Here is a 24,875-nt window from a genome sequence, read left to right as displayed (position 1 = left end):
TCAGTACTGAGAGGCTCTAATATGGTTTCCCAGGAGCCTTCTCTTTTCCAGAGAACAACCCCAATGTCCTTATTCTTGTGAATTTTCCCATGAACTCCCATGGAAATAGTTGCTTCCGTAATGCTATGCACATGTTTTGAGGGCTCAGAAAAGACAGGGAAATGATAAACATATGAGCTCAAAACTTCTGAGAAAATGAGGACTGCCAGCGTTTCCGTAATTAAAGATATGCTCTGTAAACTGTCCCTGCCTCCCCCTTTCCCTTATGAATGAAATGTGGAACACTTCACTGAGCCTGGGAAGTAAGTTAAGGTTACAGAAGTGATTGCGTTTGATGATGTCACGGCCCTTTCGATGACATGGATAAAACACGGATAAAACACGATGACATGTCCAAACTCGTGCCTGGGGCGGGATGAGACTTTCTTGGGGGACTGTTTGGGGATGAAAAACGACGCAACAAGCAGAGCCCCTCACTGCGGCAAACCCCCCGCGGGGCTCGGGTGCCCCTTACCCCGCCCGGGGCCGCGTCTGGCCGCGGAGCCCCCGGGGCCGGGTTAACCTCGCCTTAGCCCTGACCCTTCTGCCCGCCCCCGAGCACCGTGCCAGGGCCGGCCGGGCGCGCCCCGCGGCGCCGCTCCCTCCGCGGCTGCCGACGGAGACCGGGAAACTTTCGGAGAAAGCCACTTCCTCGCCCGGCCCGGCTTGGCGGGGGGAGATGTCAGATGCCGGCAGGCAGAGAGGGAGGGGGGAAGGCGGGCAAGCCGCAGCCCCTCCGCCCGCTGCCAGACGGCCATTTAAGCCGCGGGCGAGGGGCCGGCGGGAGCAAGCGAGCAGCGGCGGCGCAGGGAGGTGACCGGCCCGGCTCTCCGGCGGCCGCTGCCCCGCTCGCCCCCTCACTCCGCCCCGCGCAGGGCTTCCCCCGCGGCTCCGTCCCCCCGCCTCTCTCAGGGCGGGGCGCGGGGGAGGGCCGGGACGCCGGGCGGTGCGGGGCTCAGCCCGGCCATGTCTCCGGGGGCGGCGGCGTCGGGCTGAGCGGCCGTGCGCGCAGCGGGGAGCGCTCTCCGCCACCATGAGGCGGCTGCCCCTGCCCTGCCTCCTGCTGCTGCCGCCGCTGCTGCTGCTGCTGCTGCCGGCCGAGGTGAGACCGAGCTGCGGGAGGCGGGGGGGCTGCCGTGCCGCACCTGCCCCCGGCGCCGCTGCCCCGGCTGGGCTCGGAGCCGGCGGGGCAGGTGTGCGGCCGGGCTCGGGCTTTGTCCCGCCGGTGCCGCCCGCGGAGGGGAGGGCAGGGGAGGCTGGGGGCCGCCGTGTGGCCCGGCCGGGGCGTTGCTCACCTGGGGCGGGATCCCCGCGGCCTCCCCGTGTCCCCCGCCCGGGCGCGGCGGGGGCTGTGCTGGGGTTTAACCCGGCAGTGCCGCTGCGTGCCTCCTTTCGGGGCATGAGGCTGCCCCGGTTGTTTTCCTGGGGGAAAGCTGCCCTGGGTACAACAGGCACGGCTCCCGTCGCCCCAGTGTTGTAACCTGCCCTCCTCGTGTCGCTGCTGGTTAATGATGTTAGTAATTGGGTGTGTGTGGTAAGGGGGTCTTTGCGCATTGCCCGTGCCGCTGGTGCACATCACCCGCTGGGTTCCAGCTTTCGGGATCAGCGCGGAGTTTCCACGGGGAAACGCTGCCGGGGTGCGAAGCGAGCAGCCCCAGCGGTGCCGGGCAGCAGATCAGCAGGGGAGGCCTCGGCCACCAGGCTTGGCTTTGAGGCCCCGCTCTGTTCCCACGTGTGTTGCAGGATGTTCTTCCAAGAGCACCTTTCATTGATGTAAATCAGAATGGCGTGCCAGGTGACCCACTCAGCATGTTGGCATGGACTCTCACCCTGCTGCCCTCAGCTGATGTGTTCTCAGTGTTCCCGCAGGAGTGCTTCATGGCCGCTGTGAACTCTCATGTTCTGGGGCTTGCTGAACTTTTGCTTCCAGATGCACCCGCTTGTCCTCTCTGCCTCAGTGGTTTCTGCTACAGAAGTGTGAATGTGTGTTGATGGGAACCAAGGTGCTCAGTAATCTGTGGTGGCAGATCTGCTTAGGAGCTGCTGAGCAGAACTGTACTGCTGCTTTACATTTTTTGACCACTTTTCCTTACCTTGCATTGGTGCCAGCTTGTGATTGCAGCCATTGGCTGCAATTGACTCTTGTAAACCTTTGCTTCCTTCTCTTGTCTGTTTCAGTTTGAGTACCTTGCAGTGTTTTGTCATTTGATCTCTGTTTGTTGTTGTACTAAACCTAGGTTTAAAAATCTCTTCAGAATAAGAGCTAAAACTAAATTGAATTAAAAGTACACCAGCATTTTGGACGACCTCAGAGGAGGCCTGGATTGTCCTTGGGTACAGCCTTGCAGGATCTGCCTGCCATGTCCTGTGCAGTTTTTCTTCTCAAGCTGGGTGTGAAATCTTGGGATTTAGTGATCTCTAATGTTCTCTTAAGTCATGCTCTTACTTGGTGTCTAGTATGATTAATAATAATACTAAAAAAAGTGGACCTGATCCTCAATTACATGTAGTTAAATTTATGCATTTATCATCTTGGGACCCAGCTGTGGACCCTCAGCTAGGTCTTGTCATCCCCTATGTTACCAGAGCTCCCATCAACATGCTGCAAGACATAGGTCAGATCTGCAGATTTTGGTGTGGCTCATAATTTTAGGTGGGTACTCTGCAGCTCATAGTGTCACTAGTGAAAATTTAGAAGACAACATTTGCAATTTTGACTTAATTGTACCTGTGAATGTGAAGGCTGAGGCAAGGAAGTCTCTGTTTACTGAGACTCTCAGGCTTCTTCACTAGTGCTGATCAGCGCCTGGTGGAGTTCTGAACAGTAAGGGCATGTGCCTGACCTGCATACAGGTGGGGAGAAAGGTCCTTAAGGAATATTTTTCCTTAGAGGACTAGGATGTAAGCCAGGTGCTCACCGATGGTGTGATTTGTAAATCATCCTCTCATTTGAAATTACTAAATTTCACTGTAGCTGTTTACATCAGGTAGGGTGGGATAACTCAAGTTTGAAAAGTCATTATGTTTCTATAGCCTGTAAGCAATAAGGATGCAGAATAAAGCCTTGCTTGGAGGCAGTGCTTCAAGTGCAATAATCTTGTTGCCCGTTCCAGTGCTGTTCACACGGTCTTGCCCTCTAAAAATGAGGGTGTTCTCTAACAGGGCAGAGTTTTGCTCTTTGTGTAGGGTTCTTTGCATAGGCTCAGGCAGGTGTTAGAGGTGGCCGGTGTTGTGTGAGGTGTGGCATGTGCTCGGGTACAGGGACATGGCCTGGCCTTACCTGGGGAGGCATGTGGCTGCTGTAGGAAGGTGACAGCAGCTGGCAGGACTGTCAGGCATGTGGCATGATCTGGGCTTCATGTGTTGCCAGTAGGAACTACTGCCCCTTCTCTGCAGTCTCCAGCCAGCCCCTGAGTGGAAAGGCTGGGGTGGAAGTGGCTCTTGGCCGGGTCTGGCCTCTGTGTTGCCTCTCAGATGACTGTGGGGTCGGGGAGGGGACAGTGCTGCACACTGACACCATTGTGGGCCCAGCCACACGCGGGGACTGGGAAGCGGCCGGAGCTGTGGAATGGCTGTGTCATGGCAGCTCCTCAGTGGTGTGATGGGCACATGATCTTTCTGTGGTGCCTTTTACTCAAGGATAAGTATCTTGCTTATTTTTCAGGAATTACAACATAGTGGTCAAGGTTGGAGTTGTTAAAAAACAAACCTTGCTCTCAGTTTCTTGTTGAGAGTGATCACATCAGTGATATGATAAATAACATCTACAAGTAAGAGAGCAACAGATAGTGGTTTTGGGCTTGTTTTGGTGTTTAGAATTATAAGTACCTTTTATGTGGGTGTAATAGCTTGTTTTTACATCTTATTCCATGCACAGAACTACTGATAATGTGTGAGTTGATTGTATAGGATTATGACTTAATTAGTGGTCTGAATTTTCAAGTGATGAGTTTAAATGAAGAACCACCTTATCTCAAATGTGGGCTTGCTGTGTGTGTATGTTGCATGTAAGATAATTTCTGCTATATATTGGTCATTATTAATCATCCTTGTTGAGTTTTGTCCTGCATAGTACACTAAATTTAAATTTTATTTTGTGAAATTATTCTGAGTAATCTTCAGCACATGCAAGAAGTTAATAGTAATTTGCATTTAACTTTGTGACTGATCTACATACAGCTCATTTAGAGGCTTACAGAAGAATAAAGATAGAGAAATGTGAGGCTCCCTTGCTGCTTCTGTATATGCACTTTTGGGGTAAACCCTTTAATGGCCACTATTAAAAACACAGATATGAGCATTGCTGATCTGGAGACCTGAGCAGGCCTGACCTTGGGCAGCACAGACCAGAAGGGGAAGCTGTAGCTGTGAACACTTTGCTTGTGGCTGAGGAGCATAGAAATAAACTTTTCATCTGCCAGGCCAGGTTATTTTTGTGTGATGACTGCTTTCATTTTTGTTTACAACAGCAACACAGGTTAATTTCCTGAGCTTCTTTATGTTCCTTACAAAGCCCCACAACACAAACACCTTCTGCAGGGCTCAATGGAGGCTTTGTCTTCAGCGTGGCATGGATGTGCTTCCTTAGAGGCATAGGCTGGCTGCACATTGCAGCACTCTCACATGGTTTCCAATACTTTGAGTCTCCAGCCAGCAACTCACAAAATATCTTCTTCTACATATTTGAGATCAGAATTGAGGCTCACAGTGGAAATGTTGTCTGTGCAAACAGCCACGCTATTATTAGTACTTCCTCAATTATGGGAGCTACATGCAAGTCTTTGTTGAGAATTTTCATGGCATGTAATTTTTTTTATGGTTGGAGTTTCTAAATATGAGCGAAATTGCTGCTGTTTAAAAATCTTTGGTTGTTCATTGTGCAGGGCATAATCTATATAATTTTAATTTATGCATTTCCTTCTTTCTACTAGGGTTACAATGTGTCATAGAGGGGGCATTTTGACAGTGCTGGAGAGTGGTTGGATGTTTGTAGGTGCAAAGACTACCTATGACATTTACTTGTCTGCTTGAAAGATTCTCAGTATGAGCAGAGGTGAGAGACACTAACTAAACCAGCTGGTGGCTGCACATCTGGTTGTTAGCCTGATGCTTTTAGTTTGACTCCAAAATTTGAATGCAAATAGTACCTTGAACATCATGAAAAGTTGCTGGAAGTGTAGGAGGAGCTAGCTGAGTTTTGTCCAGCAGAGAGGGCCTACTGCTATGTAGGGATGGGAGAGTGAAAGAACTTTGCCTTAAATGGAGCTATCAGTAGGAAATTAATTTTCAGCAGGAGATGACTGTGCAGGGGAGGGCTTCAACTGGGAGAGGGGGGAAGAAAATAAAGTGTAGGTAAACATGTGGTAATATGAAGTGTTAGAAAGCAAGGAGTGTGGGGGAAAGAGTGGTCAGGCATCACAGGAAGAGAAGAACAAAACAGATGCACTGCTCTGGAAGCCTGCACCAAGGCTCTTCTCTAAGTGCTTTCCAGCTGTTCCCAAATGTATCTGCACATAAACAGGCCTCCTGGGGCTATTAATCCAAAATTCCAGGAGAAAATCCAAGATTAAGTGGGAAAAGTATTTCTGTAATCCAGCAAAGAATGGACATGTAAATGTGGTCCAGCCAAAGCTGAATCAATAAATTCTTGGCCTCATTTAGTTATTTAGTGGCCTTCATGGGCTTTCAGTGGAAAAGGCAGGGAAAGCTATGTCCATGTCTTTCCATAAATGTTGTTGGTATTTGGCAAGTTACTGAAAGCGCTTGTTTTCTTATCATCGTCAGGAAATTGGAAGAACCCCTTGATACCAGAAACCAAGCAGTCCACCCATCACTCTTTTCCTTCTGTGTTCTCTGTAAAGATACCACAGGCCATTTAGGAAAGCTTTTTTCTCCACTTGTAGAAATGTAATAGGAGGAAAGGTAACTGTGCTTTTAACTGTGTCTCTGAATTGAAGAAATTGCATCTACAAAGAAAAAGAAGTGGCAGCTCTAAAAGGAGGAAGGAGGATGTTGGTGTCTGCTGTGGTGCCAGATCCATGGGATCTGTGCCTGACCTTGGCTTTACATGGTGCTCCAAACCCATCTGGTATGAGTGGGGAAGAAGGCCAAGGCTGTGTCTGACAGTTTTGGGGAGGAGAAGGGACCCCTGTTAGGATCACCTTCAGGCTCTCCTAGCCAGTGCCTGGAAGTCTTTTTCTTTCGGTGCTGCCCATCTTCTTGTTTCCTGTTCTTCTTGTACCTCCCGTTTGTTTGGTACACTTCTGATTTTTCTCATTCTTCTGTGCAGTTTTAGCCGAACTGAACAAGTAAAAGAAATACCTAGTGTGTCATTGGAAAGTTCTTATTGCATGCAAAGGTTTTGTTATGTTCTGTATGTGGGCTTCTGCTTTAGGGTTGAGAATGTGGGTATTTTCTTTAAGTGTTGGGTTGTGTGTTTTGTTTATTGGAAGGGCCTCATGGTTTTTTGGTTGATTGGTTTGGCTTTGTGGTGTGCAGGAGAATGATGTCCACATACTGTAGTACTGGTTTTTTTGTTTTGTGCACCAAATGAGCCAGGGCTTGAATATAAAGAATAATTTGTGTGAACTTCAGCCCCATTTTCCTCACTGAACGTAAGAAATCTTTGCTTCTGAAACTGTAAAATCACCAAGGAAAGACTTGAACATCAGGTGCAGAGCTTTATTGCAAATTACAGCCTGTCTCTTGTGTCCTGGTAAGCAGATGAAGTTTCTTAGCACTTCTGAGCCCCTAAGTGCTGGAGCCCTCTCTCCCATCATAGCCCAGGTGAGTGGCTGGGAGCTTTCCCTTGTTAGGCTGTTTGATTTGTATCTACAGCACAGCTGGCTCTGTGATTAGCTGCATTCTCAGAGTCATTCCTTACTTCCTTTTGCCACTATTTTGGTAGGGTTGTTTTGGGGGTTTTTTTTGTGTCTGCCAGCTTGCAAGCAGTTGGGCTGAACCTAGCCTGCATGGGAATGCTCCCCAAAGAGGGTTATTTGTGCAGACCAGCTTTGTGGAAAAGGTAGCCTGTCCTTGGTCATTCAGGGATGTAGATTGGTATGGCTTTAAATGCATATTTCAAAGCTTCTGCTAATTCAGCAGGATTTTTTTTTTTTTAATGGAGTGTGTCAAAATGAATCATTCATGGATGTCTTGGCAGGTGGGTGGTAAGACAGAGAGCTCTGCATGCCTTAAGAGGACTCCTGGTCCAGTTCATGATGTTACACATCTTGCTCTGCTTGCTGATGGTTTGTCTCTGCAGTGGTGGATGGCTCTGGAGGGTGTTTTTGCACAGGAATGCTGGTGGCTTTTGTTTCTGCATTCCCCATTGTCGTGGAGTTTAGGTAGAGCTTTCTGTCATTATTTCCTCTTGTGCACTTGGATTCTAGTAAACTGGAGCACTTTTAATAAGCTTCCTTGTTTATTTTATTATATACACACATGAGCTCCAAGTCTTTTCTACATACCTCATTTTGAGTCCTCGCTTCCAAATTCTATTTTCTACCAGCTCTGTTGCTCAAAGTAAGGAGAGAGCCATGCAGAGGATCCCAGCCAGAGGATTGGTTTGTAAGTGCCACATTGACTCATGAGACAGGAGGATGCTGCGAAGAATGGGGCAGCAGAGCTTAGCTTTGTGGCAGGCCAGCCTATATAAGCAGCAAAGCATGGGACCATCCATGGTATTACAGACTGGAAAAGCTTCCTGCTGCCTCCCTGCAGTAGTTGTTGTGCCTGCAGAATCAACAATCCCCCTAGATAAGTAGCTTCTTTCTGCTGCCTTTCCTTCCCAGGGTTTCCTCCCAGGGTTTGCCCAAAGTAGCTCAGACAACTGATTCCCAAACTTAAAACTTTCAAGTCCCCTTGGAACTTTAAACTTAGTTTTCCTGAAGGTCTCATGATACAGAAGGGGGAAATGGTGAGACTCCATTTTTTTAACTTCATCTCTCTGCATCAGCTTAAGGACAGGTGAATTGTTAGTTACTGTCTGAATTTATAGTAAGAGAGGTCCCATCGTTGTCTTTATTTGTCAAAACCTGCTCTGCTGCTTGACTTTGTGCAAGGTAGCCTCTGTGCTTTGAAGTGGAAAGAGCAGGGTGGATGTTGGAGTAGAAATGGATGAGGCATCCACCACCAGGGACATCTGAATTGGAAAGGCAACCAGCTTTGTGTGCTAGCAGGGATTTGGGGTAAATGAGCTCTCTAAGACCAAGATGTGGTTTTGGCTGACAAGGAGAAGGGCTTCCACTGTTTCCCTCTGGGCTGCAGGTGAAAGAAATGCACATTAGTAGAAAGTAGCAGTGTGGGGCCATCAAAAGAGATGGATTTAGCCTTGCTGGTGGTTTTAGTATAATATGAGATGTGCCACGGTTTCACTATACTTTTTAAGCAATAGATGTGACTTTTTATGAAACACAATGTGAGGAAAAGAATGAGTGCCTGTGGCTGGCAGAAAATTTGTATATGTAAAATTGTATTGTGTTATCAAGGGAGTTTAGGGTTTTCTTCCTTTTGTGGTCATGATCTTTGACTCTGTAGGAATTTTGCATTTATATAAATACTTATAAATCAAGAGGGAAATAAAATGAACAACAGTAAATTGGATGACCAAATTCTGTTTTCTTTATTTGCTTTTCTCTAGTGAAGGCAGATAGGGGAATTCTAACATCTTCTTGACACTGCGTGTTTATAATTGCCCATTTATAATCAAGTTTGGAATTGAGTCCATGACTTTCCTGATACATAAATTAAACTTTCTAAATTCTGATATTCTTTCCATCTGCTTGCAGGGTCAGCTGCTTCTTCTAATACTTGGCCTGAAGTTCAGTACCATTGAAAATGTCCTTTTTGTGTGATTTTTTTTTTTTTTTGCTAAGTAGGCTGTGCCTGGTTAACTGAGGCCTTTGATGGTTTCACCTTCTGTGGATTTATACTTTTCTATTTTATAGAGGGGAAATATAGGAATTGTAACCACAGTTTCCTTCCCACAGTCGTTGTAAGCTTGTATCTTCAACAAAAAAAAAGAAGCAGCTCTTAGGGGAAGTTTGTTATCTTTGATTCAGTTTGCATAACTCTCAGGGTAATTCACCTCTAATTCTGTGCAGCTGGGCACTAGGGAGGGAGAAATGAGCAGCCCAACTTTGAGGTCAGGATCTGGCATTTTTAGCTGGCACACTGAGGATGTCACAGACACAGGCCTGATGTTCTCAGAGTTTCTCATAGATTTGGTATCAGACAGCTGAGGAAAGGAGACTGACATACTCTTACATCAGGGAAAGGAATAGCATTAATATTTGCAGGATAAAAGTTGTTTGTTGGTATTTTTTAAAAATTCAGTATCTCTGCGGTTCAAAATCCTATTTCTGAGATGAAAGGAAAAAACAAAAAATTTTTGTCGAAGTTTGTTCTGCATTTATTTTTAAATGAGTGATAGACTAGCTAATTATTCTAAATAACTTTGTACTAGTTTTAAGACTTCTTAGAACCAACTAAAAACCCCCGTGTTTTATTAGTACTATTAAGTTATTCAACTGAGTGATAAATTAAATGCATTGCCACATCCATTTAAAAATAATTGGAGCTACCCCAGAGTACATGCTAAGCACTGGTAGATATTGGTATTGTGAATGTGCTAAATGAAATCCAATTTTAAGAAAATAATTATGGGAAAGGACAAGGCTGTAAGATCTGGAAGTGGATCAGTTGGGCCTTTGTTCTGTAATCTCCATAACAATGCAGGTAATTGTATGTATATGACAAATCTCAACAATACACTCCTTTCTCCCTATTAAAAGAGAGAAAACTTGCCTTTGTCTGTAACTTATTAAGGACTTACATTTGGACATGTTAAAATTTCAGTGAGATGGGGGGGAAAAAAATCTAGCCAGTTAACAGAAGCAAAAGGAAAAAAAAAAAGTTGTGTTGAATTCATTTGGAGACAGGCCTTTTTTCCAGCTGAACAGTTACAGATGAAATGTTGTTGCAAAGTGTTTAGATGTTTCTTCAGAAGACATGACTTTAATGGCCAAGTCCTCCAGCACCATGTTAGTGCATTTTTATCTTCTTGTCTTTCTCTCCAATGATTTCTCATTATTGCTGAAGGGTAGTTGATCTAAAATATAAATGTCTTAATGTATTTGTATGTGGATTTAAGGCTACATAATGAAAGTGTAATTGCTTCTGAGCTTTTATTGTGTGTGCTCAATTCCTCTGTGACATTCTTGTTTCTGATGTCTGCTGTGCACTCGTAGTAAAATAGCCACATTAAAGAAGCTAACAATCAGCTCTCTATATTCATGAATTTGAAGGCCTAAAATTCTTGGGAAAAAAGAGGTGCATCTTTAATTAACTTTATAATGTGCTTTAAAAAAACCACCGAACACCCAAACTAAAAAAGTCTTCCAACAAGCTATTATATGCTTTTGATGATTAAAAGATATAATTAGTTTATTGTGCTCTGAATTAAGCTAATGTTCTCTTTCTTTCTTGTCTGCAATATTTTGGGGAGTCCTGCTGCTGAGAGTGCATGTGCTGAGCTTCAGCCAGCAGCAAATATTTGCAGGTGGATGCAATATCTGGAGCAGCCTTAGGCGATACTCATTTCCCAGTCCTACAAGACAGATCTACGGTATGTGGTTTAACTGGTATTTATTTAACTATTGTCTTCTGACTCAGTCTTCATAATTTTACATGTATCTGTTCAACTATTTCCTGGTTCAGTGTGCGAAGCACAGCACTGCAGGAGGAGTGAGCAGAAGGTCAGAGCTGCTATTTATTTACTGCAGAGCATGCTTTTCTTCACTAATAATGGAGCCTAGGTCTCTTCATGGTGGAATTGGTTAGGACTTGATCTAAGTGGTGTAAATAGTTCTCTTCTAAATTTCTGACAGTTTGAGCAGCCTACAAAAAAAAAATTGTCCTTTTCACTCACTTGCACTGTTTTTGACTTGCAGGAAGGGACTGCTGTCCATGCAGCAGTCATTAACTCATTAAGTTAATGAGTGGGTGATTCACACAGTGCAGCCCCTGCTCCATCCTAGCAGAGCCACTGCCTGCTTGCAGTGCTCCTGCTGGACAGAAGGTAATTTCTGACGACCTTCACTGTGCCCCACAGGTTATGCTGCATGCAGAATCCTGTGCAGTGCACCTATGGTTTGTAAGCAGTGCATGCAGTGATTCCTCCTATCCCTATGTTTAGGGCTATTCACAACACCTGGCACAGCTGCTAAGAACAACAGTAGGTTGTAATGCTCAGCTCTGCAAAAAACCTGTGGCTGCAGATTTGGTCTTCTGCAGTCTTTTTTCTGCAAATTGCCTACCTTGGTTGCTTCTTCTCGCTTGTAAATGATTTTTTAAAATTGAAAAAACGGCAAGACGGAAGAGCAAACAGGTATCTCAAAAATGGGCATTTATTCAGTCATTGCTGCATGTGGTATTTCTCACTGTTGTCTCCAGATTTAATCAAAATTCATTCCGTGAATGTTAATCTGAGTTTTGCAGTGAGAACTGGTCAGCTGAACGTTCTGTCTCCTCCTGTAGAAATGTGTGGAAAAGATGGGAGATAAGATAGTGCCAAACTTCAGTTTCCGTTCTGAACAAAGACCTCTTACTTTTGCTTTCCTGAAGTCAGACATTTGCTGTTTCATGCTCCAGCATGGAACATAGCACTGATGAAATCCTGCTGGAGTTTTGAAGATGAAGCTAATGACTGAGAATTTCTAGGACTTGCAGTAGGTTGTTGTGTCAAGATTTGTTTGAGGACTTGGGAGCTGCTCACCTGCCACCCCTCAAATCTTTTTTGTACTTTCTTCTCCTTTCTTGCAGTGGTTGCAGTGTTTTGTGACCTGGAGGTTGTAAATGCCATGGGACATTGTAGTTGTACATGGCTACTACTAAGCAATCTTGTGGGGTTGAGAACTCTGGCAATGACTTCAAAAAAGGAATCTTCCTCAGTCAGCAGGTGCATGTAGGAAATCAGCATAGTGACCCACCTCACCTGTCTCCACCAGGATTCACTTTACTCACAAACTGCATCAAAAATGAGAGCTGCAAGGGGAGAAAAAAGCTTTCTTTGTACAACTTCCTGTATTTTGTGAATACAGGGTTCCTTTTTGGTCATGAATGGGTTATAAGTCAGACAAAAGTGGGGTTGTGGGGTCTCGTCTCTTTCTTCTCTAAGTGAATTGGCTAATTCTTGGTGGGTTTATAGATAGGAAAGGCATTCCTTATATCAGGCACAGATGGGGAAAGGGTTCTTGTGTGGTGAGATAGACATTTACCTCTAGACACAGGGCAGCCTGTGGTAAACCACTTGAGTGCTTGGGAAAAGGGAGAAGGAGTGTGAGTGAGGCTGCACAAAACCTTGGCAGGCATTTAGTGGGACAGTGAATATCACCCTGGATACGTGTCAAGGAGAAAGACTCATAGCAAATGGTGCAGCAAAAGGCATTGGGATGCTAGGGAGCTGCTGAAGTGATGGCACATGGATGTGCAGGTCCTGCTAAAGGTAACAGCCATTATACTGAAAAGGTGCAAAAATCAGTATGTTGGTAAAATATCGGTGTTGTAAATGGCTTCCATCAGGCTGTTCTAGCCCCAGGCAGTGTGTATTGTAAATAACTGAAACAAACTCTTTTGTTGCCTTTGCACAGCAAGTACTGCTTTTTTCTGACCAACAAAACCCACAGTTTGTTTCTAGATGTCCTGTAGGGCCTGACTGGTCTTGTGAGCAGTCTGTGGTTTGTATGTATTGGGTGCTGTTTGGAGGACTTTGAGGTGTTCCTGTCCCTGCTTTAATGCATCAGAGAGAGCTAAACAAGAGCTGTGGGTGGGTGCAGCTGAGGAGGACAAGTGTACGAGAGGCTACTTGAGCCTGGGGTGTAAGCAATCCTCCGTCATGTCCATCTCTGTGGAAGGAGAAGCGAAGTTTCTGAAGCAAGGGAAGTAGACTGTTGGGGGAGGATGATGAGTAAACAGAGTGTACACGAGGAGCAAGATTGCTGCAGCCTACGTAAGCTAGCAGCGTGCCTCAGCTGTTGAAGCAGTGCCCAAGTATGTGCTGTTTCATGACACAGAGATGGACTATTCCCTCTGACATGAAACCGACCAGTCCACCTCCTTCTTCTTAATTAGATCCTCTTGGGATGAGACATCCCTTCCTGAAACGAGAGGGAGGCCAAATTCACACGCACCCGCCACCCCCAGACCTCTGCACGCTTGACAGCTGTGATAACATGGCACGATCCCCTCCAATTTGAATACTGAAAAGTGATGGAAGGCATTTCTGGACAGCTAATGTTGAACCTGCAGGCTCTCTCTACATGAGATCACCAGCTGTGTGCTGCTTGCAAAGAGGTGATGATGATCAGTGTCTGCTCATGGTCAACCCATGATGATCTGAGAGCTTAAAAGGAGTGAGCCTGTCTGGTTCATCTGCTTCACTACACAGTAGCAAATATCCAGTCTGTGGTGACCATTATTGAGGGGAAGATGTGACTGGTGTTACTGTTTGCATATATATATATACATATATATATACACACATATATATATACACACACATATATATATGTATTTATATGTATTTATATTCAAACACTTCAAGGTATTGCTCAAAGGTCACTAGCTGGGAGTGGGGCTACCTTGCTGCTTTTGAAAAGGTATGGGAAGGCAGTCTCTGTTCTGAAGTGCCCAAATGTGTGTTATTTTAAGCATGTATGTGTGTAAACACACAGTCTGAATTTAGGGATCATTTCTGTGACTGAATAATCCATCTCTGAAAACCTAGGAAGTGTTAGAATTAAAACTGCTCGTTTGACTTTCATCTGCCCCTTTCCAAAGGATGGAGGCAGAGCCACACTCTTCTGCTCCCATGCTTGGCTGTCTTTGCTCAGTGTCTGCCCCCTCATGAGAAGCTGGAGAAGCCTCAGCTTGCCTGGATATATTTTGGGATGCAGGTAGAGGGTGTTCCAGTGTATCTCCCCATACAGAGCCTTACTAAGAGGTGTGTTTGCCCCCCTTGATTTTTTGGTTAGCTTTCAAGCTGAGGTGAGAGCATTTTTCCCCCCAGTGCTCCAGTTCTGCAAAGGCTCCAATAGGCAAAAGTCAATTAAGATTTTTTTATTTTGGTATCCTAAGTATTTCTGAAATATGTAATCTTTTCCTATCTACAGCAAGGGCACCTTAAGTGAAGGGAGCGCTAAAGGTGTCAGGGAAAATCCATTTCTTGCCAGACCATAAAAAAAAAAAAAAGGTCTTTAGGGTACTTAGCATTTGCACAGCAATCTGTTTTCCCCGTTTCTCAGTGTTTTGAAGCATTTTGCTTGCAACATTTCATAATTAAGTAAATATATATAGGCAGATGCTGGCACATAGTCCTAAAACTTTCCCTCCAAAGCACTTGGGGTAAGTTATGAAGAGGGATCTTCTGATAGCAGACCCTGGCTAATGTCACATTACCTGTGAATTGCCATTCAGATTTCTCATTTCACTAGTTTGCTTTGATTTTCAGAGCACCAGTGCCTGCCTCCCTGTCATACAGAACAGCTCTTCCACCTGCTCCTGTCCTGCTGCAGGTGTTCCCCCCAGCCAAGCTCTGTGGTGTGGGGTGCTCAGTGTGTGAGAGCACCCTGAGTTAGAGACACTGGTGGTGATGCTCTGGTGAAATCTCCAAGCACACCTGAGATGGGCAGCCTTGACAGAGCTGTGGCACAGCCCAGTGTCACAGCATTTCCTAAACTCTCCCTTCACTGGGCCAGGTAATCCTGGTGTAACTTGAAGTGGGTGAAAGCTCCATCCATTCTCAGTTTTCTTAGTGCGAGTGTGGATGGTTTTTCTCACAGCATTTCTCATACTTGTTTCTAAATCAAGTATATCTCATTTTCTTAAGTCTTCTCTGTATATGCATAAGTACAATTTATCATTTTGATTGAAAATCCATCCTTAATGCCCCTGCCTTTTACATGTTTCCCTGTAACATATTATTTTAGAAACATAGCTATTTTCATATTTTAGCATTTTTATCAATATGAAACTTCAGAACATGATTTCTCTATTAAAAAGTCTGCTAAAATTCAGCCCTGTTCTTTACGACGTTTTATCTCCCCCTTTCCTTTTCTGCCCACATCTCAAGTCAAATTTTAGTTATGTAGGTGGAATAGGTTTTGCTAATGAGTGGGAAACAGATAGTTACAAGTAGTGATGATGGAGGGGAATAAGTGCCTCTATTAGTCTGGTGACAAAGTGTTTTTTGCAGGACTCAGACTGTAGTTGCACTTGGGCTATGGTACAGCTTCCACCTCAATTTTATTTCATGCTTATATTCAGTTTTTGCATATACATGTCACAGAATAGTTTGGTTTCATTTGTATTTATTTAGCTTGCTGAGGAGGAGAAGGGTGGTGTTTTAATTGAAAGCAAAAAATTCCTGTGAACCATATGCCTCACTTTTCAGTCAGCTCTAATTAAATTTCTTTTTCCTCCCTGTTTCCCCTTTGTGTGCATAAATGAGAACCTATGTGGGACACCCACATCACTGTTATTGTGTCACAGTCCTGTTTTATGATCTTGTAGTTCCCTCTGAGTTGATCAGACTCCTTAACAAAGATTCTTATTGCAGACACATTTTTTTATGTGGAAAGAGCTTATGGAAGGTTAAATATTGCTACTGTAGGTCCTTTGGTCAGTATTTCAGAGTGATGATGAAAGTCAATGTGTTGAGCCCCTGGGAAAACTTCTGTTCTTAAATGTGGAGAAAAAGGCACAAGGGTCTGGAGTAACAGTGAAGTGGAGGCACTCAGCTTGGACTTTGTGAATTTCACTGCTGCTAGGTCATTGCAAGGGGATCCTACTCTTGTTTTTGCTTTCTACCAAAAAGTCATTTTTAATACAGTCAGTTTTTGAGTAACTATAAAATAATAGGATACTCTAAGTAGTATTAGCCAGTTTAATATATGTGTGTCTATATATATATCTCTATCTCTCTCTATATGTATATATAAGTGACTGTGTATGTCCACAGTATATATTTGTAAGTGTAGAACAGAAGAGAAGAAATGAGCCTTTAGTGAGAAATAATTTATTTTGCTATCTAGTTTTGTTTGTTTATTATCAAGTATTGTTTGAAACAGGCTAAAGGAAAAGGAACTGTGTGTTGAGATAAGTAGTAGGAGAAAAAAAAAAAAGACATGTATTTGGCTTAAATGATGTCCAGACTTACTGTGATATTTTCCAGGCTCTAGTATTTTCCTTTTTTCCTAAGATTATAAACAGTTGATTTTTGTTGAGTCTACAAATTAAAAAAGAACAACAGTATTAATATATTTAACTGTTCCTGAAATATGCATTGGAGTGCTTTGTTTTACTCCTTCTTTGTGTTTTAAAGAGGAACTTTGCTACATCAGGTTTTAACTTCTACGACTGATTAAGGAACCGTTAGCTTGACAAATAGCCGTGTGATGAATGGCAGGGGGGGAAATGGTGAATCAAATAGTGAAGTACTTGAATGGGTTCACCTTGGGCACTTAAAAGGAATTTCATCAGTAGGACATGCCAGGATTGTTTCAGTGGCTCTTCTGTTTCTGTTCGATCGATTCTGGGCAGGATGTCTTTTACACAGGCATTTTGTGTAACCATGTCTCTGTAACTGGAGGAAAAATAAAGGGTTTCTTCCAGCCCCAGCATCCCTGGTATTGGTGTGTGTGCCTGGTAAAAAGGGCCTGGCAGCTGGTGGGGACATTGTAGTGGTGTGTATTTGCCAGTGTGGGTTTGATGTGTGTGCTGAGCTCGGCAGGCCCTTGCTGGGCTGACATGTATCCAGTCCAGGTCCTCTTCTGTGAGGCTGTGGCAAATACATCTGAGCGTGGGGATGGAAAGATGGGATGAGTTTCCTGGGGTTCAACAGGAGTACTGAAGGTTTGCCTTGCCAAAGCAGAATGTGCATGCTTGCTTTCCACCCATCCCATCTTGAGGGGAATTTGGATTTCTTTAAAGTCCAGGCTTGTGCTTATTTGGCTCCTTATGCCTGCAGCTCATTATGTGTTGGTTTAACAAGGTGTCGTGTGTGTTTGGACTCCAGAAGCCTGTTCTCTCCAGCTTTTGGCCACATATCTTTGTCTGTTCTGTTACCTGGATGACAGCACTGTGAACTTCCCACTGCAAGAAGTCGTTTCTGGAGAAAAGAGGGAATTAAAAAACCTGTGATGGATTTTGTGCTTGCTATCGAGAATGTATTTTCCTATGAAAATAGAATCAATGGAAATTTAAGTCACAGTCTGCTATGACATGATAGAAAATTACTTATGTGTACTGATAGAGACTAAGAGGTTGGTTGCAATGTCTGAATGTGTCCAGATACATAAATAATGTCATATTGTCATATCATGGTCTAGACATATGTTGCCTTCAAACAGGAAAAATACATAATACTGTTTGTTTAAAAATCTCTCTTTTCAAAAGGCATGTGCCAAGAATCAGTGTGCTGGGGAATAAGTTCACTTATAACCAGAAGGCTTTTTTTTTTATTAGCAGAATTGTTTGTGAATGAGCAATGGAGATAGTGACCTACAGGGTTTATAAAATGTGGGAATCTGCCTGTCTAGCCAGCACTATAAATAAATAAGAAAGGCTTTTGAAAGATTTTTGTCAGTTCAATATACATTATTTTGTTTCAGCAAGTCTCCTTTGCTTCACAGGCTCCGTTCTGTATATGGTACTATTTATAATCTGGGGTGGAGGAAGAGTCTCTGGGAGTGGGTGATTCACAGACACAAAAAAGGGCCATAAACAATGTTAACACTGTGGCATAATCTGATAAAATCAGAAACTTGGACAAAGCGTGCAGCGCTGTTCCTCACTAGGGCTGTTGTGTGGCAGCTCTTTCTCCCTTTCCGCTGACCTTCTCTGACTTGCCAGAAATGCCCTCTAGTTTTGTTTTCCTAAGAGCCCAGCACTGAGCTGCTGAAGGTTAACCTGAGAGCAGTGCTCTGGCTCAGCCTTCTGCAGGGAGGCTTCATGCCTGACCCATGTGAAGAGTGTGTGTCACTGCTGGTTTTCTGGGATGTGGCAGGGGAGTGTCCAAGGACTTTGGTAGCTCAGTGGTTGTCTCCTCTGCACCCTGGCCTGGCTGCAGTGAGCTTGTGTTCATGGCCAAAGGTGGATCAATGATGGTATCACAGGCTGGGAGTTGAGGAGACAAGTTATGGATGTGTGTTCTCTCACACTGCTCTTTTTGTGGACTCTGGCAGAGAAAATGGTGCACTTAAGAAAATCTGGAGCTTGCCTAGGACTGTGCTGAGGGACAGAGGACAGAGCAGACAAGAGCTGTGGGACCACACTGAGGTGGTATTTTGAGTGTGTGCCTTTAGTATACAAGTAGAGATAGCTTAACGACCTGCAGGAATAAGATGTGTGCTTCCTTGTGCCAAATGGAACACTGACGAAGTCCAGGATTTGTTACTGGAAAGAGGGCAAACTAGAAGGATTGTGAAGAGCAAGGACATAATCATTGGTGCTTCTCTAAGGCTCTTCTCTAAGTTGGAGGCATTATTTGAGCTGTACTCTAAGGCACAGTATACATAATATGTGTGTACATTTCTTTGAGGCTGTTACAGTCTCTTGGAGGGAAGTGATTTGTGAAACTTACCCAAGTACTGCATTGCAGAGCCCGTCCTGAAACTTGGGACTCAGAATTGGGCTTGTGTATCTCCAAAACCGTGGCGTGTCTAGCAAATCACAATTCAGGGAGTCACACAGGAGAAGACACAAAGGAAAAAAAAAATTGTAGCACAGGAATTAAAGATTAAATTTTTCTGTGGTGGTGGATGGGGATCCCAAGGTACTTCCTGCTCAGAAGGCTGTTGGAACAAAATCAGAAATAAACTTCTGAGCATTCAAGCCAACAGCAGAGATGAAAAGCAAATAGAGTTAATTTTAAAAAGAGGAAAAGAAGCTAGCCCAGTCAAATAAAAATATACAGGCAAAAGTGTGCACTCATCGTAGGAAGGAAAATTCTATCTTTTGCTTTCTCCTATTATGGGAGGGGTCATTGTTTCTTTTTCTAGTAAAAGAATCCTTTTTTAAAATGTCTGTGGGAAAGGAGAATAGTCTGAATCGAGTCTTTGAGATGTTGTATTACAGAGAGTCACAGAAAATGTACTATGCAAATGACTATCTGCCTTATTAGATGCCTCAATAGAGTTCATTGTCTCAATATTGCTATTATTGGAGATGGATGGACACTACGTGATTTTACCATCAAGCTGAAAAACTTCAGTGTTACAGTCTCATTACGAGGGCAATAATAGTGCACTGACTTAAAGGAGAGAATTGAATTAAGGGGAGTGAAAGGTCCATTGCTCTGTCCATTTTAGTTTGTCTTTTGTAGACTCTGCATCGTTTTAGGGGTCACAACAGGGGGGTTTGTGCTTCATGGTCTTGGTTTTGTTCATCTTTCATTGCTAATAAAAAGAAAGCCCTTTTATGAGGAGGAATCCTCCAGCACCTGCTGTGATTTTGCTTGATTGCAGTCGTGGGAAGGCTGGTGGTGTTGGATGGTGGTGATTTCTCAGGTGGGGGCTGACCTGTACCACCCTGATGTCCTCATGGAGGAGGAACGTCATCAACTCCTTTGTTCCCTGATGTCAGGAGCTCATTGCAATATTGCTCTTGTCCTTAGCTGGCTTCTTACCTGTGTGACTGCTCATTGAGCCTCCCCTGAGCTGTTGCTAGAGTCTCACACACTGCCTAAGGCAAAATAGAAATCCCAAAAACTGCTGAAGCCAAAATCTGTCTGATGTCCAAGTCTGTGTGTTGTCAATCACCCTTAAGCCTATTTTTGAGGCCTTGCCTCGATAAGAATTCTTTCTTAGGTCAGGTGCTTGAAATTACTACTAACTGGTGTTTTGTGATGTGTATTTTTTCTGGGCATCACTTGGTGTGCTGGATCTGGCTACATTACAGTATGGGAATTTCCAGATAAAACTTGGGCCCCTGAAGTGTGTTTGGTATCTCTGTAGCCCCATGGCAATAGTAGGGATCCATCCTTGAGTGTGGAGCTGCTGTTATCCATGGTATGATGTATCTCTTGAGCAATTTTGGTGGTTCTAAACCTATCATTTTCTTCATTTTTTTCATGGTGTGGAGGGGGAAACAACTGAGTTTGTCTCTCTTTTGTTATCTGGTTAATATCTGTGGAAGTTAATGAGTAGCTGAAAGCAGCACAGGGGAATTGTGTTGTAACACAGTAACCTCACTCAGTGTTTGCTTTCTTTCCGTGACTTTTCAGTTTTGGAGGGGATGAGGAAGGCTTGTTACTCATTAAACCAAAACAGTTCTTTACAACCCGGAGCATTTTCCCCCAAATACCCTGCCTCCTGTTAGTCCTTGAAAGTAGCACCTGTCATGCAGTACTCTGTAATAGGTATTATAATAACCAGGGATTGCAATGCATACTCACTGTGTGAGCCACATTTCCTGACAAATCTTTATGCAATAAAACCTAAATTGCAGAATAAGGCATGCTCTACTTTTATTGTGTCATTCACCTTGGGGTATGTGGTCCTGATTTCTGTATTTCAGTGTTGCTTATTAATGTTTGGTAAGCTTTACTTCCTTTTGGACATATGATTATATGCTCTGTTCTTCTCTATTTCACTCTCCACTTCAGTTTTCCACACTGATCTTGAGGGGTTAGTTTAATACAAGTGTGCATATAGGAAGAAGAAATGAAGGTATTGGTGACTGTTGTAACCCTTTGTTTTTGTGGAAGGGTTGGATTCATCTCAGAAAAATTACATCTTCTTGGGTTAAAAATGGCCACTTAGTGTGGTCTGCTGGGGATTCATTTGGGGAAGGTTTAAGCAGTAAATTACCCTAAATTCCTCTAGCACCTAATCCAGTAGACTTAGTCAAGTTGTAAAGCAGCACCTCTTCTGCTTTTGTTTTTTTGATGACACTTTTCTACTGCTGTGACCCTGAATATGACGATTACTGAAAGTTTTTTAAAAAACAAAACCAGCCCCAAAATGTGCACCCTTTCCTCCTGGAGCTTTTGGCAACACTTTGACCAAGTCAGTGTTTTGTTTGCTCTGTGTTTTTGGTCATGTTGCACGTGGCAGACACAAAACAGGGAAGGAAAAGGTACAGTAAGATATGTATATAAACCCAGAAGCCTTCGTAGATTTCAGGAACTATACTTATCCCTAATAAATATCTTCAACTGGTTAAAACCAGGGGGGGTGGGGAAATCTAATTAACTGTGCAGCTTTTTACTTAAAATTCTGGTAATGCTGAGCTCAGTGAATTGAGCTAACTTGTATTCTACTGTTATCAATAGTGATAATTTAAGGGAATGTTGGAAGACAGATTGCAGTAGTACAATTTGTTTGGCATGTACAGCAACAGAAATTCTGCTTTTCTCCTGCTCCTCATCAAGCTCAGTGCACAGGTAGTGCATTGTTTTGCACTGAGCTATCTGTCTAGTCTTTCAATGAATATGTGGGATTTTGTGTTGCTTGAATGTATGCTGTGATTAGACATAATAGGTTTTATTATATGCAAAAAAGCACACCTTAATAGTGGTTCTTGCAATTGTTTTGACCATGCTGGCTTTTATGCAGCTTATCTTCTTGTGTGACTTCTTTATATTTTTTAACCTGCTGTATTGAAATGATAAAGAAAATATTCTCATTATTTCAGTAAGAAAAGCATATTACACATTTATGACTGGCTGTGTAGAGTTCAATTACCATTTCATAAAATGGCACTCAAAGCTGTGAAGAGCTCCTGGGGTGTTATTTCTCTCACCCTCTTTTTCTGACTCCCTTGTGCATCTCAGATGGGCTTTAGCTCCTTACTCTGTCCTTCCTACAGGAGTTTATATCTTATTTTCAGCATCACCCCCTGCCTGAGGGGAAAATTCCTCCCCTTCTAAAGGAAGATGGAAGGTCTGGCTGTCTGTTGAAGTGAACCCTTGTGCCTTTTGGTTGTTGATGATGGGAAGTGGAGCTGCAGCCTGTGACCACTTAACTCTTCTGACATCTCACTTGCCTCTTCCCTTTCTATGCCAAAGGAAATGGGGTTTTTTTGGTGTTTTTTTTCTTTTTTTCATGTGATGCTGCTGGCTTTGTATTTCTGCATATGACTTAAATTTTCTCTTTTTGCAAGGTTGAAGCTTTTTAATTCTTAACTTGGGTCCACTGTTTTTTTGTAACTTTGAGTCTCCTTGCCAAAGAAGCAGAAGTTTGGAAATAACTTCTAAAACAGGTAGGGGTAGATTACCTCACTTTGTCATTCCTACAGCTTGGACCCTCCACATTCAGCACAAAAGGTGGTTATCTGGCTGAGCATTTTCTGGACCATGAAGTATTTATATCAGGTGAATGCTGTAAATTTGTCTTTCAAAACACATGTTGTAGCAAATAGAATTAATGTTTTGCAGTGGAGGAAAGGGATAAATCCTTTGCAATTGCCAACTGCCTTAAAGACCCTCCTGTATTGCTGTAATTGGGTTGGAAGGGCAATGGGCAGAAGCTGGTTTTGCCAGATGAGAGCAGAGCTCTCAATAGACTGGTGCCCTGGTTTCTCTTTGGGTGTTACTGAAGTGCAAATATATGTAATTTGGATGAATGGGCAAAATAAAGGGTGCTAAATTTCCTCCTACTTTCTTCAAGTTCTGCTATTTCAAGCTAATGTATTTGTGTTCTCCTCTAATATTATTGCACAGAGGAAGGAGAACATTTTATTTAAAAACAAGTATTTCATGGCAGTTAATTTGTGCAGTGTTTATAGTAATTACTTGAAGAACACATGGTACCTTTTCTGTTGTGAGTAAATACTGTACTAACCTCTGCTAAGGAGTAGTGCAGGTTGTCTAATGAATTGCATCGGGGTTCCCAACTGGTTCATTCATTTCATTGTTGGTGCTGGCTGAAAGATGATTTGTTCCTGCTGTGTCAGAATAATCCCTCTGCAAGTGCCTTGTGCATCTCAGTCATGGCAGCGATAAAGTAGCGTGCCTGGAATAGAGAGTGCTTTTGAAAACAGCCTTTCTAAAAGGATGTTCTCATGTCCAGCCATGTACAGTGTTAAGGCAACAGGACCTGGATTTGTGTGCTTTTTCTAAAGGAGTCACTTGCCTGTCTCGTGTCTTTCAACTGGTTCACATAGGCAAAAGACAGGAAAGTGAGGCAAGCAGGCAGGGAATCAGTGGATTGTAGAAAAGATGCTTTTGAGGTTCCTGGTCAGAAAAGAACATGCCGTCATTTTGTAGGCTGCCAGTAGAGCCTGCACCAGGAAGAATGATAAGCAAATGATTCTGTTTACTTGTTTTACATAATTGAAATATGCCACCTCTGTGAAATGACTGTCGTTGGCGGAAGGTGAATGTTTTCCTGCCTCAAATGCCATTGAGGTGGGTGAGTGTTAGATCTTTTCCTTTATGTTTGAGAGAGGGTGAGGCCTTACGAAACAGCTGAGCCAATCTGATGGTCATCTTCTTCCCTGTGTCACCCAGTGACGTGAGCTGCTCCCTTTCACTCTGCTGGCCCGTGTCTGACCTCGTGTTGGGCTGGGTGAGATAGCTAAACTAGCAGAAAGCTATTCCCATTATTGTGGAAGAGAAGTTCTCTGCCAAATGAGCTGCTTAAACAAATTCAGTGTGCAGTCAGGTGGGTGACCGTGCCTCTGTGAAGAGAGGAGGAATGGGTAGGGTCAACCAGTGTGTAGCAACAGTAGTACAAGTTACATTAACTGTATTTCAGTTTCTTATGCAGTGTTATCCATCTCTGTAAGCCTCAAATCAAATGCCAATTTCAGAGCTAAGTGTGTGAACTGTTTTAATAGAGCAAATCAAAGTCCAGCATGGTGGCAATAGCAATGTGCTGGTGGTCAATGAGGTTGTTTCAGCATTCAGTTTCTCCTACAGCTGCAAAGACAAGAAGCTCCTCCAAGCATAAAAATCGGTTTTCCTTTTAAAAATAATTTCTGAATTTGTTTTTTTCAAGAAAACTGGAAATGTGCTGAGAATGTTGCACACCTGTGTAGCATAAGCACATTATTTCCTCTCAGCCAAAACAAACCAAACCACCTTTTCTAGGGACCTGTCTACTGCACACCATGGGATATGAGAAAAAATGTATTAGTATATGTCTGTGCCTTGCTGAACCTGAGGTGTCAGTGACAACGGTTCATTTCTTAATTAGTTAGGAATAATCCTCTTTTAATAAAAACATGAGGTGTAATATAGACACTGTAGTATTGCCTTATTCTTACATTTCTGCCACTTTTAAGACCAATTTATCCACGCTAATTTGAATAGTTACTGCTTTTTAACACTACGTGAAGGCAAAACACTTCGCTGAATATCTCCTGTAACTTTTCTGACATGTTCAGTGGGTGCAGTTGGGCTTTGTTTTTTATTTCAGCCTAGAAAATCCTTATGTTAAGGTACCCTAGTTTGAATATTTGTCTCTCAACACATTACCCTTTAGAGTAGAGGTGGGTGATTATGCTAACACTAATTAAGCTGGAGAATCATTAACATTGGGTTGTGATAGATTATCCAGTGTCTGGCATTTCTAAATCAAGCTGGTTTTACCTTGAACTGATAATGTAGCTAAACCCCAAGGCATATGTAGATTTTGGGAAGAAACTTGCTGTTGGAGTCAGGCCTTGGTATTTATAAGGCATTTGTAGGTCTGTGACTTGTAGTGTTCCACCTGTGCTGGCTGCAGTGAAGTATTTTGGTGATTTGCTACAAAGAGCTGCAGCTTTGTGTAGTGTAAGGTGTGGTTTGTTTGGGGTTTTTTTTCTTCAGTTGACTTGTGTCCCATCTGCTTAGC

General features: G+C 43.4%; 1 protein-coding gene across 2 annotated transcripts in view; it reads left to right on the top strand.

Annotated features, from left to right (window-relative positions):
- The first annotated feature begins 718 nt into the window (after positions 1-718).
- Positions 719-24,875, top strand: part of PTPRJ (protein tyrosine phosphatase receptor type J) — a 74,286-nt gene continuing 50,129 nt past the window's right edge. The window contains exon 1 of one of the 2 annotated variants that reach the window (XM_064425277.1): positions 719-1,141. In XM_064425277.1, the coding sequence (XP_064281347.1) occupies positions 1,073-1,141 (69 nt within the window). In that variant the 5' untranslated portion in view covers positions 719-1,072. Of the gene's footprint in view, positions 1,142-1,173; positions 10,667-24,875 lie in introns of those variants that run through there. The other variant, XM_064425278.1, reaches the window with a different exon arrangement.

The sequence above is a fragment of the Passer domesticus genome, chromosome 6, assembly GCF_036417665.1.
Source record: "Passer domesticus isolate bPasDom1 chromosome 6, bPasDom1.hap1, whole genome shotgun sequence".
In the NCBI taxonomy this organism is placed as follows: Eukaryota; Metazoa; Chordata; class Aves; order Passeriformes; family Passeridae; genus Passer; species Passer domesticus.
The sequence above is the reverse complement of the archived record's forward strand: the minus strand, read 5'-3'. Positions and strand labels throughout refer to the sequence as shown.